The sequence below is a fragment of the Erythrolamprus reginae genome, chromosome Z, assembly GCF_031021105.1.
Source record: "Erythrolamprus reginae isolate rEryReg1 chromosome Z, rEryReg1.hap1, whole genome shotgun sequence".
Taxonomy (NCBI): domain Eukaryota; kingdom Metazoa; phylum Chordata; class Lepidosauria; order Squamata; family Dipsadidae; genus Erythrolamprus; species Erythrolamprus reginae.
In genome coordinates, this window is record NC_091963.1 from 68,233,183 (window position 1) to 68,251,285 (window position 18,103).

The window sequence follows — 18,103 nt, forward strand, 5'->3', positions numbered from 1 at the left end:
ACCCTCCCAGCCGAAAACACAATGGAGGTCTGCCACCACCAGCTTGAGCCTCCCGTCGCTCCACCCCGCTTCGCCTGTCATCCTGGACCTCCATTTTGTTCTCGGGGGGGGGGAGGAGTGGCAGGAAAGCCCTGTGCCGGCTAGAGCTTTTCAAATGCGCTGCTTTCTTGCAACTCTTTCCTGGGCAGGGGGGAGGGAGGCCACCCCCCCTCAGGAAAGAGGTGCAGGAAAGCAGCGTGTTTAAAAGGTGCGCTGCTTTCACGAAAAGCCGTCTTTCCTGGCCGGCACAGGGCTTTCCCGCCGCTCCCCCCCGAAAGCACAACGGAGGATGACAGGCAGGGTGAAGCGGGGTGGAGCTACGGGAGGCTCAAGCAGGCAGCCTCCGCCCTTTTCTTTCGGCGGAAGAGGTGGAGAGGGGGCGGATCGGGCGGGCGGGGGCAGCGCCTTCTACTGCCGGCGCCTCCCCGCCCCCCCGCAGGCTGGCAGGGGGATGGGGAGTGCGCGCCCGTGGAAAAGGGCGCGCAGGGGTTATTTTGGGGCGCGCGCATCCTCACGCGCGCAGCTTACGGGGAACAGTGCTCCTGACTGCTGAGAAGCAAGTGATTGGCAGGCAATGCCCACGGAGATCAAAGGCCTGCCGAGGTGATGGCAATAGCCTCTGTCAAGCCTTGCTCTCTGAGGTAAAGGCTTGGGCTTACAAATATTGTGAGTGTTTGGGTGGTATCCACTGAAGAAAGGGACCTCTCACATAATTTCCATGGTGGTTCTTGTCAGCGGACTGGCTAACCAGGTCATTAATCTTTCAATAACTTACCTGTTGATGTATCTAGCCCTGTAAGAAAGTCGAAGATGGGCCAGAATTTTAAGGTAAACAGTCGAACAGATATTGTATTTAAATCCCTACTCTACAACTGAGTTTTAAAAATTGGATCCTTAGAGGCAGCTAGGGGGCATTACCTCATTAATATGTAAATTTAAACTCAGTCCCTACCAATAAGACTGAAGTATGACCCCTGCTGGACTCTCCTAAGCAGCGCATTGGAGAAAGGAGAGAGTTTAGAAGGGGTGGGAGGGAAGGAGGTTGAGAGGAAAGAAGAGGAGAAGGTAGAGGAGTAAGAAAATAGGTATTAGAGGTGGAGTAGCCACTTGAGATAGAAAGAAGGGAGTGTGGAGAGGAAAGTATGAGATAGACTAAATATTATAAATTAGAATTTGAATGTAAATTAGGTTATTATTTTAATGTATTTAAGAGATAATACACGATTATTGATTTGTTTAGAAAGTTTATTTGATGTCATGTATGATTTTGAAGTGGAGAAAAATGAAAGAAAAATTGTACTTGGAAAAAAAATACAATATCGGAAAGCTTAATTTCCCGAAGGTTTTCCTTGTCCCTCAGGTAGTCGAATCGCACAAGCAGGAACCACAGCCTCTCGCTGTTTTGCCTGTCTGCCATAGTGCCTCATGGTGCCCACGCAATGGAGCAGCAACAATTACCGCTTCCCCTGCTGCCGTGCTGAACTCTGAACAGGCGGGGCGGTTGATTTCCGGACTCCATTTTAGACTCACAGTGGGCTGGGAGGGGTGTTGGATGAGCGGCTGTTTGCTGGGTAGCGACGGGCTACGTCAAGACCGGGCCCAGGCTCTGGCCTTGTTGCGCGTGCCCATTGTGTGACGCTACCTTCTGCCTTTTGGGGTCTCAGCCGTGCTGAGTAAAAAGGAAACAGCAGCTTCCAGCGGACAGAAATGGGCGCTGGGGGCCGCGCCGTCAGTCCCGTTTCTGGAAAGCGCTTCTCTCTTTCTTGCCGCTCCTAAGCCTAATTGCCAGTCGGGCGCCTAGACAACCGCCGACCCGATGGAGACCCCCGTAGCTGGGCCCCCCGTCACGCTCATCGTCAAAGCGCCCAACCAGAGGTACACGGATCAGACCATCAATTGTTTCCTGGATTGGACCGTCGGGAGACTGAAATACCACCTCTCCAAGGTGTACCCCAGTAAGCCGGTGAGCCCCTAGCCTTTCTTTTAGCTCCTCCTGAGTCCCCGGGCGGAACAGAGCAGCTGGTGGGGTTCAGGAGATGTTGACTGAGAAAAGCTGCTGCGTGGAGGCAGGACGCTTTATTTTCTTTTGGGCTTGCTTTAGTTAAAATGGAGTTTTTCACACCGCCTCTGTATTTGAGCAAGCTTTCTTTGTTATATTTCAGGGTTTTATATTATACAATAGTCAGAAATAAAATATAGCATTCCTATTGGTACCCCATGGGACCTCAATGCCATTTTTAAGTTATCTGCTCTACCTGCTCAACTAAGCAACGTTGTGAGACCTTCGCATAGTGATAACAACTAGGCCTCTCCCCCCCCCCCCATTTCCCAAATCAAAATCTCACGCTTGTGCTCCAGAGTGCTCCAGTTAGATTGTATTCTTCATTCAGTGTTCAACAGTGGGCTCACTTGTTGCTTATTTTCTCTTCCTTCAGCCCAAATCGGCAGCCAAGATGTTGGTTAGTTCTCTTTGTCTTAATTACTAGATGACGAATTTATCTTTTTTTTAATGTATACTGTAAGCATGTGTACCAAGACAAATTCCTTGTGTGTCCAATCACACTTGGCCAATGAAATTCTATTCTATTCTACAGATACAGAATGGTATAGTAATATATTATTTAATAAAATACCAGTGTAGCAGAATTCTTTTTACAAACCATTTACACTTTTTACAAACTTCAAACTTGACAGCCTTAAGACTCCTGGACTTCAACTCCCAGAATTCCTCCTCCAGTTATGCTAGCTCAGGAATGGGAATTAAAGTCCACAAGTCTTAAACTTGCCAAGTTTGAATACCCTTGCACCTCTAATCCCTAACCTAGGGGTCTTCAAACTTGACATTTTAAGACTAGTGAACTTCAACTCCCAGAATTCCTTTTCCAGTCATGCTAGATGGGTTAATTAAAAGGCAAAATCAGCCCCATATTTTTTTAAAAAATACCTGAGCAGTCCCCCCCCCCCTTTTTTTTTTGGAAAAATTGGGTGGGCAAAAGGTCTGAGAAGTCTACAGGGAGCTCCTAGGAGCTGGGAGATGACAAAAATGCCCCCATTTTTGTGAAAAATGGGAAGTTTAATATTGTCGATTTCAATTTCTATTTTTAAGCTAGCATGACTGGAGGAGGAATTCCAGGAGTTGAAGTCCACACGTCTTAAGGCTGTCAAGTTTGAAGTGTACATGGTTATAAAAAGTATAAATGTTTGTAAAAAGTATTCTTTTTAAGTTACACTGGTATTTGAAGTCCACTAGTCTTAAAGTTAGTTAATTAGTAAAATGTATACGCTGCCTGTCAGAAAAATTCCCCAGACCAAGAGAATAAAAGCTAAAAGTCTTTATTAACAATATGATATAAAACATAGAAACATATATCAAACATAACATAAACATAACATAAACAAAGTTTCCGACATGATCATACAGTATCATACAGGGACCTAGAGAAGTCACGGGAAGAATACCCATGAACTTCAGAAGGTAAAGTACCTAATTACAAGAATCATCTTATATAGCATTTTTATGTCTTGTTTACACCCCCTTCTTCCTGTCTACTATTTGTCCATATATGGGTTTGTCTTGCATCCAATTACATCATAGTTCCTCGGAACTCTCTAGATTAATCCATCAAGTTGTTGTTTTTCCTTTATGAATGTTTCTTGGCCTAGAAAATAGGATTTCTTCATCTCTGATGCAGGATGTAAACATGTTTTTGTTCTTTTGCATTTTCTGGCAAAGTCCACTGTCCAAAAGGTTGGAAGTTCAGTACTCTAATACAGTGATTTTCAACCTTTTTTGAGCCGCGGCACACTTTTTACATTTACAAAATCCTGGGGCACACCACAAACCAACATGACACAAAAAGACAGTAAATATTATTTATTTATTTATTTATTCAATTTTTATGCCCCCTTCTCCTTAGACTCAGGGCGGCTTACAACATGTTAGCAATAGCATTTTTTAACAGAGCCAGTATATTGCCCCCACAATCTGGGTCCTCATTTTACCCACCTCGGAAGGATGGAAGGCTGAGTCAACCTGGAGCTGGGGATGAGATTTTAACTGCTGACCTTCAGATTTACAGTATTTCTACATGTATTTATACATAGAACATACAATCCCATGTAACATCCCCTTATAAATACAGTCAATCATCAATCATCCCTCCTCAAATTTATACTACTGTCTCATTTCTGTCTCTCCCCCCGCCCCTTATATGTCTGTGTGTACTCAAACCATTTCCAAAACCAGGTGAGGGCTGGGGTTTTATTCTCTTTTATTCTTTTCAAAAACAGGTGAGGGCTGGGGTTTTTTTCTTATTATTTGGGTGCTTTTTACCATATGCTTCAAGAATCACCTCTCTCTCTCTTTTGTTTCTCCTCTCATTCTCTGCCTCAATCATTTTCTCATTTCTCCTCCCCTTTTTGTTCTCATTTCTCTCTCTCTCTCCTTTCCTCTTCCTATCTGTCTCTCTTGCTTTCTTTTTCTCTCTCTCTCTCTCTTTCTTGCTTTCTTTCAGTATCTCTTGCTATCTCTCTTTTTCTCTCTTGCTTTTCTTCTCTCGTGCTTTTTCTTGTTCTTTCTCTCTCTCTGTTGCTCTCTCTCATTCTCTTATTTTCTCTCTCTCTCTTTTCTTTCTCTCTCTCTGTTGCTCTCTCTCATTCTCTTATTTTCTCTCTCTCTCTCTTTTCTTTCTCTCTCTCTTAGTCTCTCTCTCTCTTGTTCTCTCTTATTTTCTTTCTCTCTCTTGTTCTTTCTCTCTCTGTCATGCTTTCTCTCTCTTGTTCTTTCTCACTCTCTCTCTCTCTGTTGCTATTAGCACTCCGGATCGGGCAGGCAGAGACATCGACAAGAAGCCATGGGCGCGAGGGGGCTCCAGAGAAGGAAGGATCGGGCGGGGGGGGGCTCCTGCAAGTGGAAGCCTCAGCCCTGGAGCCCCCTCGTGCCCATGGCTTCTCGTCGATGTCTCTGCCTGCCCGATCCGCGGGAGTGCTAATAGCGGCGGCGGGCAGAGACATCGACGAGAAGCCATGGGCGCAAGGGGGCTCCAGGGCTGAGGCTTCCACTTGCAGGAGCCCCCCCCCCCCGCTATTCCCGCCGCCGCCGCCGCCGCTATTAGCACTTCCACGGATTGGGCAGGCAGAGACATCGACGAGAAGCCATGGGCGCAAGGGGGCTCCAGGGCTGAGGCTTCCACTTGCAGGAGCCCCCCCCCCCGCTATTCCCGCCGCCGCCGCCGCCGCTATTAGCACTTCCATGGATCGGGCAGGCAGAGACATCGACGAGAAGCCATGGGCGCGAGGGGGCTCCAGAGAAGGAAGGATCGGGCGGGGGGGGGGGCTCCTGCAAGTGGAAGCCTCAGCCCTGGAGCCCCCTCGCACCCATGGCTTCTCGTCGATGTCTCTGCCTGCCCGATCCGCGGGAGTGCTAATAGCGGCGGCGGGCAGGAGCCCCCCCCGCTATTCCCGCCGCCGCCGCTATTAGCACTCCGGATCGGGCAGGCAGAGACATCGACGAAAAGCCATGGGCGCAAGGGGGCTCCAGGGCTGAGGCTTCCACTTGCAGGAGCCCCCCCCCCTATTCCCGCCGCCGTCGCCGCCGCTATTAGCACTCCCACGGGCGAGGGGGCTCCAGGGCTGAGGCTTCCACTTGCAGGAGCCCCCCCCCGCTATTCCCGCCGCCGTCGCCACCATTAGCACTTCCACGGGCGAGGGGGCTCCAGGGCTGAGGCTTCCACTTGCAGGAGCCCCCCCCCCGCTATTCCCGCCGCCGCCTCTATTACCACTCCCGATGCCACAAGTGAAAGCCTCAGCCGCTACTATTGCCCTCCCGCCGAGTCCCAAGCTCACCTGCTGCAAAGAAGGAAGGCACGAAGAAGAAAGGCGCGAAAATGAAGGTGTGAAGAAGCAAGCCGGGACACTCAACTTCCGGTTTGGAAGCGGAACTTTGCGGCACACCTGACCTTGTCTCGCGGCACACTACTGTGCCGCGGCACAGCGGTTGGGAAACGCTGCTCTAATAGGAGTGTTTTGTATCTATCTAGGCCTTAGATGTCTAGATTCTATAGATAATTCTCACAATCCCCCCTCTTTTAATTTTTTCTAAGAATTTTTCAAATTCTTAGAACATCTCTATATCCTGCATCATAATGCAGACCTTCCTATTCATGGGGATATTCATCTTTATGCCAGCGGGCCTTCCATCAGGTAATGCAAACCAGTGCACATTTGATACAGATACAGGTTTCAGAACATAATACAAAACCTAATACAATGATTCCTACAAATGAGTCTGGCAACCAAGAGGTTGAGATGTTGAGGTGCTCCATATGTCACTAGATGCAGCATTGTAGTGTATGATTCTACTCCCAACTGCGATTTCTTGAATAACTCATATCCCATTTTGATTAATATCTATATGTCTGTATAGCTACTCTATTTTATATTACAGATCCTTTAACACCTTTTCTGCTGCACAAGTATAATGCCCCATTCGCCTAAGTTGATTTTGTAAGGCACACCAGGGACATATACAGTGGTCCCCCCAGTTTCGCGATCCCGAACATTGCAAATCGCTATATTGCGATTTTTCAGCAATTGATACCATCTCAATCTTCGCGAAACGCTATATCGCGAAATAATAAAAATATTGTACTTAAAAATACGTGCGCGGTTTTTCCCGCCCGAAATGACCAAACTGCCGTGTACCATTGCTGGTTGGCCGAAATCTCGGCCAATCAGCTTTGCCATTGTAATAGGTTTGCCCGGCAATGGTGATACAGCAAGATTTCAGCCAATCAGCGTTGTCATTGCAAACATTTCGCCCGACAATGCTGATTGACAGAAATCTCGGCCAATCAGTGTTGTTTGCTCAGCGTGCTTTGCTTTGAAACTTTTGGAACTTTGTGAGCTGTTGGTCGGGGCTGTTGGTCGGAACTGTTTCTTGCATTGGAGCTCTTTCTTGGATCTGTTTCTTCGATCTCTTGCTTGGAGCTGTTTGTGAAGACTTCTTTGAAGATGGCACCTAAACGTTGCATACGGAGTGCAGGCGGCGACGCTAAAAAGACCCGGAAGATGCTGACAATCAAGGAGAAAATTGAACTTTTGGACATGCTGAAAGCGGGACGTTCTAATGTAGATGTTGATCGGCATTATGGGATCAACAAATCGACTGTGCGATACATCCGGAAAGACGAGAAGAAGATAAGGCAAACTTCTCAGATAACATTCAACAATGCTGCAAAAAGAATGGTGACGCCTAGAAACAAACGCCTTATGAAGATGGAAGCTGCTTTGTCTGTGTGGGTACAAGACTGCCGCAAAAAGAGCATTGCTTTGGATACCAACACCATAAGGACCAAGGCACAGCAATTGTACAACCGTCTTGAAGACACAGAAGGAGGCGATGCAGATGAGGGAAACCCAGGTGAGGGCTGGGGTTTTTTATTCTGTACTGTACTGTATTTAAGTGTTTTTTAAGGAAGGGGGGAGGGAGGGATGGATGGAAGGAGTGATGGAAGGAAGGAAGGAGTGATGGAAGGAAGGAAGGAAGGAGGGAGGAATGGATGGAGGGAGGAATGGAAGGAAGGCGGGAGGGATGGAAGGAGGGAGGGAGAGGAGGGAGGGAGGGATGGAAGGAGGGAGGGATGGATGGAAGGAGTGATGGAAGGAAGGAAGGAGTGATGGAAGGAAGGAAGGAAGGAAGGAGGGATGGATGGAGGGAGGAATGGAAGGAAGGAGGGAGGGATGGAAGGAGGGAGGGAGAGGAGGGAGGGAGGGAGGGATGGAAGGAGGGAGGGATGGAAGGAAGGAAGGAGGGATGGAAGGAGGGAGGGATGGAAGGAGGGAGGGAGAGGAGGGAGGGATGGAGGGAGGGAGGGATGGAAGGAGGGATGGATGGAAGGACTGTATGCTTTCATTCAAGTCACTTCTCTCTCCCTTTCCTGTCATTCTCTGTAGATGAAGGGGCTGGTGACTCTGAAGACCCCCAGCCATCAACATCTTCTGCTTCTTCAGCCCCAGCCACATTCACATCAAGCAAAGGGTGGTTTTACAAATTTCAACGGCGCTATGGCCTGAAGAGTGTGTCATTGCATGGAGAAGCTGCCTCAGCAGATACAGGTGCAGCTGAAAACTTTGTCCGGCGCACGTTTAAAGATCTAATTGCAGAAGGGGGCTACCTTCCAGAACAGGTGTTCAACATGGACGAAACAGGCCTGTTCTGGAAGAGGATGCCTTCACGGACTTTCTTGATGCAAGATGAAGCCAAAGCCCCTGGCTTTAAGGCCATGAAAGATAGAGTGACTTTGATCATGTGTGGGAATGCAGCAGGCTTTTTGCTGAAGCCAGGGCTAATTTATAAGTCACGAAATCCAAGAGCCCTCAAGAACAGAAATAAGAATGCATTGCCAGTGTACTGGATGCATAATCCTAAAGCATGGATTACAAAACCCCTCACGCGGGACTGGTTTCATCAGTGCTTCATCCCACAGGTGCAGGTTTATTTGGCTGCCAAAGGACTCGATTTCAAAGTGCTTCTCCTAATGGACAATGCTGGAGGCCATGATGACCTGGCACATGAACATGATGTGGTGGAAGTCGAATTCTTGCCACCAAACACCACATCGCTTATCCAGCCGATGGATCAAGGTATTATCCGTGCATTTAAGGCACTGTACACGCGCAATTCTCTTGCAAGCATCGTGGAAGCAATGGATGCTGATGAAAACTTCACATTGAAGGCCTACTGGCGTCAGTACACAATTGCATCTTGTCTGAAGAACATTCAGAGTGCCTTAATGGATATGAAGTCACAGACAATGAATGCCTGCTGGAGGAAATTGTGGCCAGAAGTGGTGAATTATCACAGGGGATTTGCTCCCGAAGAAATTCAAGATGCTGCAGTCCAGAACTCTGTGAAGCTGGCACAGGCACTGGGTGGAGAAGGCTTCGTTGACATGACACCAGAGGAAGTCAATGGTTTGCTTGATGAGCATGGCCTACCGCTGACAGACGGAGATCTGGAGGAGCTGACCAAGTCAGCGAGTGAAGAAGAGGAGGAGGAAGTGGAAGCTGAAGAAGCTGAGGAAGAAGAAGATGTTGGCCTAACGCTTGAGCGGCTTGCAGAAGTGAACAGAACTGCTGCACATCTCCAACGCATGGTGGAACTTTGGGATCCCAACATGACTCGCTCTATACACTTTAAGGCCTCCCTTGACAACACCATTGCACCATACAGAGCCATGTTAGCCAAGCAAAAGAAAACGCGCCAACAACTGCCCATAACTATGTTTGTCACAAAAACCAAGAGGTCTGCCACAACATCACCTGCAGCGTCCATTGTAGACATGGTGATAGAAGAAGATCCCGATTTATCCTAGTTATGCTAACCCCCCCCAAAAAAATTTAAAAATGTAAATAAATATTGTTATTGTTTCTATCAGGATGACTAAGTGTGTTATTCAATGTGTACAGTACAGGTTACTGTACAGGTAGAGGTACAGTACAGTACTGTACAGTACATTAAGGGGATGGGAAATGGTAATTTGTGGGTTGAAAGTGTTGGGACTGAGTGGCATAGAGAAGAATGAATGAATGACTGAGTGAATGAAATTCAAACACAGGTGAGGGCAGGGTTTTTTTATTCTGTCATTGTTTAAGTGCTTTTTACGAAAGGAAGGAAGGAGGGAGGGAGGGATGGAAGGAGGACATGAGGGCAAAAAAACCCAGGTTCAAATTGGAATGGGAAATCAGAAGTGACAAGTGTTCTCACTGAGAGCTAGCAGCTTGAGAGGGCAAAAAAACCCAGGTTCAAATCTGAATGGGAAATCATAAGTGACAAGTGTTCTCACTGAGAGCTAGCAGCTTGAGAGGGCAAAAAAAAAACCAGGTTCAAATCTGAATGGGAAATCATAAGGGACAAGTGTTCTCACTGAGAGCTAGCAGCTTGAGAGGGCAAAAAAAACCAGGTTCAAATTGGAATGGGAAATCAGAAGTGACAAGTGTTCTCACTGAGAGCTAGCAGCTTGAAAGGGCAAAAAAAACCAGGTTCAAATCTGAATGGGAAATCATAAGTGACAAGTGTTCTCACTGAGAGCTAGCAGCTTGAGAGGGCAAAAAAAACCAGGTTCAAATCGGAATGGGAAATCAGAAGTGACAGAACGACTCGTGCCCCAAGAAAGCCGGTGACAGGGGCGAATCGGGCGGGCAGGGGTAGCGGCGAGGAGCCCGGAGGCGCTGGGGTGTGTGTGGCCGGCATGAAAAATAACCATTGCCAGCCTCCGAACTGCCGTCGCCACACCATCTGTGCATGCGCGGCCATGGAAAACAGGACGTGCATGCACAGATGGTGTTTTTACTTCCGTGCCGCCACATCGCGAGGTTACGATTATCGCGAGGGGTCTTGGAATGGAACCCTCGCGATAATCGGGGGACCACTGTACTCAACAAATTATATTTATTATAATACTTCTATCACCTTACTACTCCTTGTATCTTATCCATGTGTGGGATATGTCACCTATTCTCTGGGCTTTAATCAAAACAACATTTGTAAATATAGGCCACTGAATAAGCCATTATCTTGGTATATGCTCAAATTGGGGTACATATACCGTTTCTCCACCTTCTGGGACATGTTTATGTATTGTTTCTTTCACCGCACCTTTCTATTATAATGCCTGCTGATACATGACTGTCATGGTATAGTGTAGAATGGTTTTGTTTCTTAATTACCCTTTCACAAATGACCAATTTTTTACAAAAAAATGTTACCTCCATAAATGTTATGTTTGTCTATTGTGCAGGACCCATTTGTTCCAGTTGCAAGAATGCGTAAGCATGAACATATAAGTCACCAAATAAAAACCCACTTGTCCTAGGGCTTCAGCTTTTTTCTTTTCCAGCATCTCTATGGATAATTGTGTTCACACCTCTTGCCTATATACTACATACTCATAGGCTGGTAACATATATTTCCCTGCAATTACCAGGCATATTTTACTTTGTCCATTTAGGGCATCCCAAGTAATTACCCTTACAAGTTAGGTTTTATAATAATCTTGACTTCAAACAAAAGGGGACATATATGCATTATATCTGGATTTGTTAATTCCCCTTTTCCTAATGTGTCTCCCATCTCCCTTGTTTGACTTCGTCTCTTTTCTTTCACATAGCTAATTGCACAGTTTTGCTAGGGCTATGTTGTATAAAAATACCAGTTTGGAGGGTGCTTTTGTTTCATGATATAGCAATAATAATTCTTCTTCTATAATCCTACACTTCTTATATAAAGGTGTGTAATCTATACCTTTAAAAATATTACTTACAAATAACTTCCACTTCATAGCTACATCCCAATTTTTTAACTTCCACATTATATGTACAATTGCACTGTGAATATTTTCCTACTGGCATTCCATTACTGAAAGCGGATCTGAGGCATATTCCAGTTTTCAAATCTGGATCAATTAATGCTAGTGATGATGTTTGTGTATACCAATGATCCAGTCCGGTATGGAAACAGAGCTGCTATCATGTCACCAGGTGATTAGGTAACACAGCCTCTGATACCATCCCTACCTTTGTGTACAGTATAACATTCCACAAAACAATCAGCAACTTTATTATCACATTCATGCTGCTATGTATTATGTGCACTAGCCCCCCCCCCCAAGGGTATAGTTGTATGCCATGTGTATATGTGACAGTATTCTATACACTAACACTTTGACTTCAGGGGCTTACATCCACAGATTTCCACAACATAAATGTGACCTATTCGGATATATCCTCTTCTCTATGAGAATGACAATGGCAAAGTAAATAATTCCTACCCAGATTCACAAATCCACCCTCCAAAGTTCCATTTATTTAAAAAACATTAAAAGGTTTTTCAGTCCTTCTTTCCCTCACTCTGCTTTTGGGAGACACTAATGAACTGGCAAAGTCCATTCTTTCATGCATCAGACTCTTCATGTGTGTCCATGGCGTGCACAGTCATCTCAATCATTATCAGTATTTGCAATGAATGTTCCCAAATAAGCTTCCGTTTGTGCTCGTTTAAGTTTTTACTCAGGAATCAGTCACCACTCTTAAAATTATGCACTTGTAAATAAGCCACTAGCCCGTCAGACCTTAAACAAGAAAAAAAAACTGGGACAAGTTTTTGTATTTGTTTCAGAAATAATTTAGCATCTCATTGCATCTTGTTCCAGTATAACTCATTTAAATATACATTGCACAATCATTTATACACATACAAATGCTAAAGGTAAACGTTTCAAGGTTGTTATACTGCTTCTGGGATTCAATTTTCTCCCCAACCTTTGCCAAATATACTCGGAGAGAAGGGAATCCTTTTTAGTTCCCTGTTCTACTAAATAGACCATAAAACGTGTACTTTTATCATTACAGTATTAATATACATTATTAATATACATACCATTTTTCCATACCAAGGCATGTTTCAATATTATATTTACTCTCATCTTAAGTATTTATCATTACAAATAAAAATGCTTTCACCCACCCACTTAAAGGATTCAATTCTTACCCAAATACATATCTCAACTGCTGGCATTTTTAATGTAATTCACTCAATTCACTGAAATGGCCAGCCAACACTTTACCTACTACAATTAAGCCTTCAAATCCAAGCAGTACGCTGAGATCCAGAAATACCTTTCTCTCCAGATTTTCCAGGTTCACCATTAAAGACCCTTTGGTCCTGGGAATCCAATATTACCAGGTTCACCTTGTGGACCAGCTGGATCAGCTGGGCCAGGGCAACCATCAGGTCCAGTTGAACCAGGAAGACCTAGACCTGGGCTTCCAAATTGTCCTGGAAGACCTCATAGACCCATGAGACCAGGTTCACCAGTGAGGACTAATAGCACCACCTAAACCTTGTACCACCATATTTGCCATAAGACTCTGGGATAACCACAAGATCCAGATTCTCCAAAAGGACCTATTGAACCACAAAAACCTTGAGGCCCTGTTTGACCAAATTCACTAGGTTCGCCTGGAGGTTCCTGGTAAACAGGAAAACCAATTAATCCCAAAAAAGCCAGCAACACCACTAGGGCCAGCAGGGCTAACTACCACTAGCATCAGCTTGTCCTGGGGTACCGTCTTCACCAGGTACACCAGATTCACCTTTGTTATCAACAATATTATTCATTCCAACCACTGTATTCCCTTATTTATGTTATTCCAATATCCATGTTTTAGTATATACACTCATTCACACTAAATCAAAAACAAAGTTTCTTTTACAATGAATGGAAAACAATTATGCATTCTTTCATGCACATGTCCAACACACAGTCATATTTCTCACACTAAGTTAAATTATTAGTTGTCCTTCTTCCCTACTGCCTCTTTTACAGCACCTAATCTTTTCTCAATAATCCTTATCTTATACAGGCCTTTCTTATAATCAATCACACTGATCATTCAGCTTTATTTTTAGACAGCTTTTAAAAACCTCTGCTTATCATACAAATTTTTATACTACCACTGCTTGTTAAATTTCTATCCAATTTTGTTACATGTGTGAAGCAACCCCCTTTTACAAAACCTTTCCCATTTTAATTACTAGCAGCTAAACAAAATTAAAGTATAAACAGACACCCTACGGGTCTATACTAATCCATTCAAATGCCTTCAGCCTCTAACACCTTCCTTCACCACAGGAAACCATCAATCCAAAACTATCAAAACTACCTGTCTTCTAAATCACAACAGGTTTATCTCATGTAGCTACACACGGTTTATTATATTCTGTATCTAAACCAACATTTACTGCCACAAACAACCCGAATACCAACACTACTATTGTAACAGCCAGAGTTGGAAGGGACCTTAAAGGTCATCTAATTTAACCCCCTTTTCCAGCAAACATCTCTCTACCAATTCATAAAAATGACAATCTCCTTTTACAACAGGCAAATCGCTCCACTATGTAATAGCTGGCTGCACTCCAGCATCCTCATACGTATCATCTTCTATCCTACTTCCCATATCATGTCTTCTAACAGTTTTCACATAGGAGTATTTCTTCATCAAACAATATAAAACACGGAACCACAATCCCAAACATATGTATAAACACCACTTATACCATGCTGTACAAAACAACTACATTTCCCTTCATTCCCTCAGATTACAAACCACAGAGAGAAAATAATGTGTAAAAGGAAAAGAATGTTGCACAATCAAAAACTCATAAACAACTTTTTCTTCCCTTAAAACAGAGCCAAATCCAGAAATACATCACCATACAGTGTGAATATCTATTTTCACAGAACCGGTTTATCTAAATTTACATGAGCCTCTCAGCTGTATTCAATGATGCCACAGATTTAATCCAGAAAGCAAGTGTTTATCATTGAATTCTACTTAATTGTGAAAATGTTGCCTAAAATGTTTAGCTTCCTTATGAGCATTGTAAAATTCAGCAACAGTTGTCACAGCAGCAATTAAACATTTTCATTTCATAACACCACAAGACTCCCTACCAGTACTTCATATCATTTATCAGATAGGTGTTCAATTCATAATTCATAATCAAAGCTTTTTTTAAAAAATGTTTCCCCTCATCTGGAACCTCAAGATATCCTTCAAAATATCCCAGCTAGCAATTTTCTCATGGGCATACAACAAGAGACTATTCCTTCCAACAGATATAAAAGGCAATTGTTAAAAAAATCTAATTCTTGCTATGTGTCTTTTAAATATATTTGTGCCAAAATGTTTCATTCAACTTCCTTTCAAAGTTATCTAGGGTTCTTTTAGAGGTACAGTATTTGCTTTTACTGTAATGATGAAGTTTCTAAAAAAATAACTCAATAGGTAATTAGTAGATAAATTCATCTATCAGAAAACATGAAAATTCCTCAGTATTGGACTCCAGTTCATCATATGTGAAACATACACACTACTATGCATGGAAGAAACCCCTTTCATAACCACATCTATACACTAACCGTGGAATTCACCAACACGGAATTCCCTCCAACTGACACATAAAGCCATCAAAAACCTTTATAACTCTTTCCCATCCTCAACCTCCTAATATACATAACAAACAAACTTAACAACTCAGCCACATAACTGCAAACCATTCACCTGTGTATTAAACACATGCCATCTATCCCAATACAATATTCAAATTCTCTACTCTCTCAAATAAAGAATATCCACAAATCCCCTCATCTCCAGCTGCTTATAAACCAAGCCTGCTGTAATAAATTAATTCTCCTTCAAATCTACTGCACCAAAAAATCCCAGGAACAACAATATCCTTTCAACAATTATAAACTTACTTCCCTAAAAAGAAAACACAACCTGTCAACCCACTTAACTTCAAGACAGCCTCACATTCTCACATTCCTTGTCTTAAACAAGCAATACTATAAACCCTACACACACAGTCTTAACTCCAATTCAACAAACAAAAAACCTTACAATTAACATCTGCTCACCCGAAACATATATCTTCTATTATTAATCACATTTATCAAAAGCTCTATTTCTCAATAATTCAAGAATTGCAGGTAGACTTCCCTACACCTCTTGCAATAATCTTTTTGCTCTAACAGCAATCTAACTATAACCATATGTATTATAACTTCTTAAATAATACCAGCAAAAGGACAAAATACTACATAGCACAGCTGCTATCACCCCATAAAGGCACTGTTCTGCTCTTCAACGTACAACTTACAAGAAGCCTACATCCCTTGTCAGAGAGGGGGGAAAGAAAAGGAAAGAAAAACAAAACAAAACAAAGCACAACACTCCACCGCAGCATCCGCTGTCAGTTCCCATTCCTAGCATATGCTATGTCCTAAGTTTAAAGCAAACACCCATATTTATGTTCCATAATAAAACCCGTTTCATTATGTTGCAGACGTTCACCCAGAAGTGAAACATAAGCAAGCCGATATTTATTTAAATATCTAATCTGATTCCTTTAAAACTTTTACTCAACGGTGTCACCACCCAACATGTGTTTTAAATTAGCTCTCGTGCACAAGAACCCAGCACAAATATAGAGACATTTCTCTCACGTGCTCTTTGTGCCCACATGTGTTCAATCATACCTCTACGTATCACCAACCCAGGATCAGACCCCTTGGCCAACGTTACTCACCAAGGATGCTTGCTTTCGCTGGCAGCTGCAACCTTTCCTGGGAAACCTCTCATTCTCCTGGTCTCTCAATTCGAAAAGAAGCTAATTCCTGGACATGAAAGCAAGAGAAAACCAGCCACTGGAAAAAAACTCCAGTAAGGGCGCCCTGCCAGGTTTCTCCCGTCCTCCAGCCAGGAAAAAAGTTCTCAGGCCCCACGTTGGGCGCCAATTTGTCAGAAAAATTCCCCAGACCAAGAGAATAAAAGCTAAAAGTCTTTATTAACAACATGATATAAAACATAGAAACATATATCAAACATAACATAAACATAACATAAACAAAGTTTCCGACATGATCATACAGTATCATACAGGGACCTAGAGATGTCACGGGAAGAATACCCGTGAACCTCAGAAGGTAAAGTACCTAATTACAAGAATCATATAGCATTTTAATGTCTTGTTTACACTCCCTTCTTCCTGTCTACTATTTGTCCATATATGGGTTTGTCTTGCATCCAATTTCATCATAGTTCCTCGGAACTCTCTAGATTAATCCATCAAGTTGTTGTTTTTCCTTTATGAATATTTCTTGGCCTAGAAAATAGGATTTCTTCATCTCTGATGCAGGATGTAAACATGTTTTTGTTCTTTTGCATTTTCTGGCAAGGTCCGCTGTCCAAAAGGTCAGAAGTTCAGTACTCTAATAGGAGTGTTTTGTATCTATCTAGGCCTTAGATGCCTAGATTCTATAGATAATGCTCACTCCAGTGGACTCTGGGTGGCTCACAATAGTAAGGACCATTAAAAGCAGTGGTAAAAAAGATTACAATATCAACAACAATAAAAATATAAAATCATAATAATAGTCCAGAAAAAACATACATACTCTCAATCATTCATGGTCCCAGGCCTGCCAGAAAAGCCAGGACTTAATGGCTTTCTGGAAGGCCAATATGGTGGGGTTAATATGGGTCTCCAGAGGCAGTTTGTTCCAAAGTGTAGGAGACATGATAGAAAAAGCCTTTCTCTGCGGTTCCACCAACTGACATAGTTTGGCGGATGGGATCCAGAGAAGGCCAATCCTATGGGCCTTTATTTGTCGCTGGAAAATATGAGGTAGCAGGTGGTCCGTAAATAGTCTGGTCCTAAACCATATAGGGCTTTAAAGGTAATAACAAACACCTTCAATTGCATTCAGAGACCTACTGGTAACAAATGCAGCTCGCTGAGAGTTGAAATGGTGTTGATGTACCTCAATATAAACACGATAGCTCGCACAGCTGCATTTGGAACCAGCTGTAGTCTCCAAATGTTTTTCAAGGGTAGCCCCATGTAGAGCGCATTACAATACAGTGGAACCCCGACATACGAGCAGCTCTACTTACGAGCTACTCGAGATACGAGCTGGGAGAGTAGAGAAATTTTTGCTCGACTCACGAGCTTCCATTCGGGATACGAGCCGAGAAGAGCCGGCCTGGCTTGCTTTGCTTCCGAGCTGATGCAGAGCCGAATAAAGCGTCACGCCCCTCTGACGCTTTCGGCGGCTTCCGAAGCGATGCTGGGCTCTTTTGCCACCAAAAGCGTCAGGGGGGCGTGACGCTTTATTCGGCTCTGCAAAGCAAACCAGCCTGGCTCTTCTCCGTTCGTATCCAGCGCTTGGTGAGTCCTTGGCTTCTGCTGGGGGTGGGGGGATCTGAACGCTTTCTGCTGGGGGTGGGGGGATCTGAACGCTCTCCCTGGCTGGGAGCACTTTCGCTGCGAGAGAGGGCTTTCCCGAAAGGGACGGAGAAAGCCCTCTCTCGCAGCGAAAGTGCTCCCAGCCAGGAGGCTGCGAGAGAGGGCTTTCTCCGCCCTTTCGACAAAGCGCGCCTGTCTGAAAAGATCGCCGCCGGTCTGGTGGGGTTTTGCAGCAACCTCCGAGCAACCTGG

General features: G+C 44.1%; 1 protein-coding gene across 3 annotated transcripts in view; it reads left to right on the top strand.

Moving 5' to 3' along the window:
- The first annotated feature begins 1,083 nt into the window (after positions 1–1,083).
- Positions 1,084–18,103, top strand: part of HERPUD2 (HERPUD family member 2) — a 95,977-nt gene continuing 78,957 nt past the window's right edge. The window contains exons 1-2 of one of the 3 annotated variants that reach the window (XM_070726312.1): positions 1,373–2,002; positions 7,993–9,475. In XM_070726312.1, coding sequence (XP_070582413.1) covers positions 8,235–9,413 — 1,179 coding nt within the window. In that variant the 5' untranslated portion in view covers positions 1,373–2,002; positions 7,993–8,234 and the 3' untranslated portion in view covers positions 9,414–9,475. Of the gene's footprint in view, positions 2,003–6,725; positions 7,460–7,992; positions 9,476–18,103 lie in introns of those variants that run through there. The other 2 variants (XM_070726310.1, XM_070726311.1) reach the window with 2 other exon arrangements.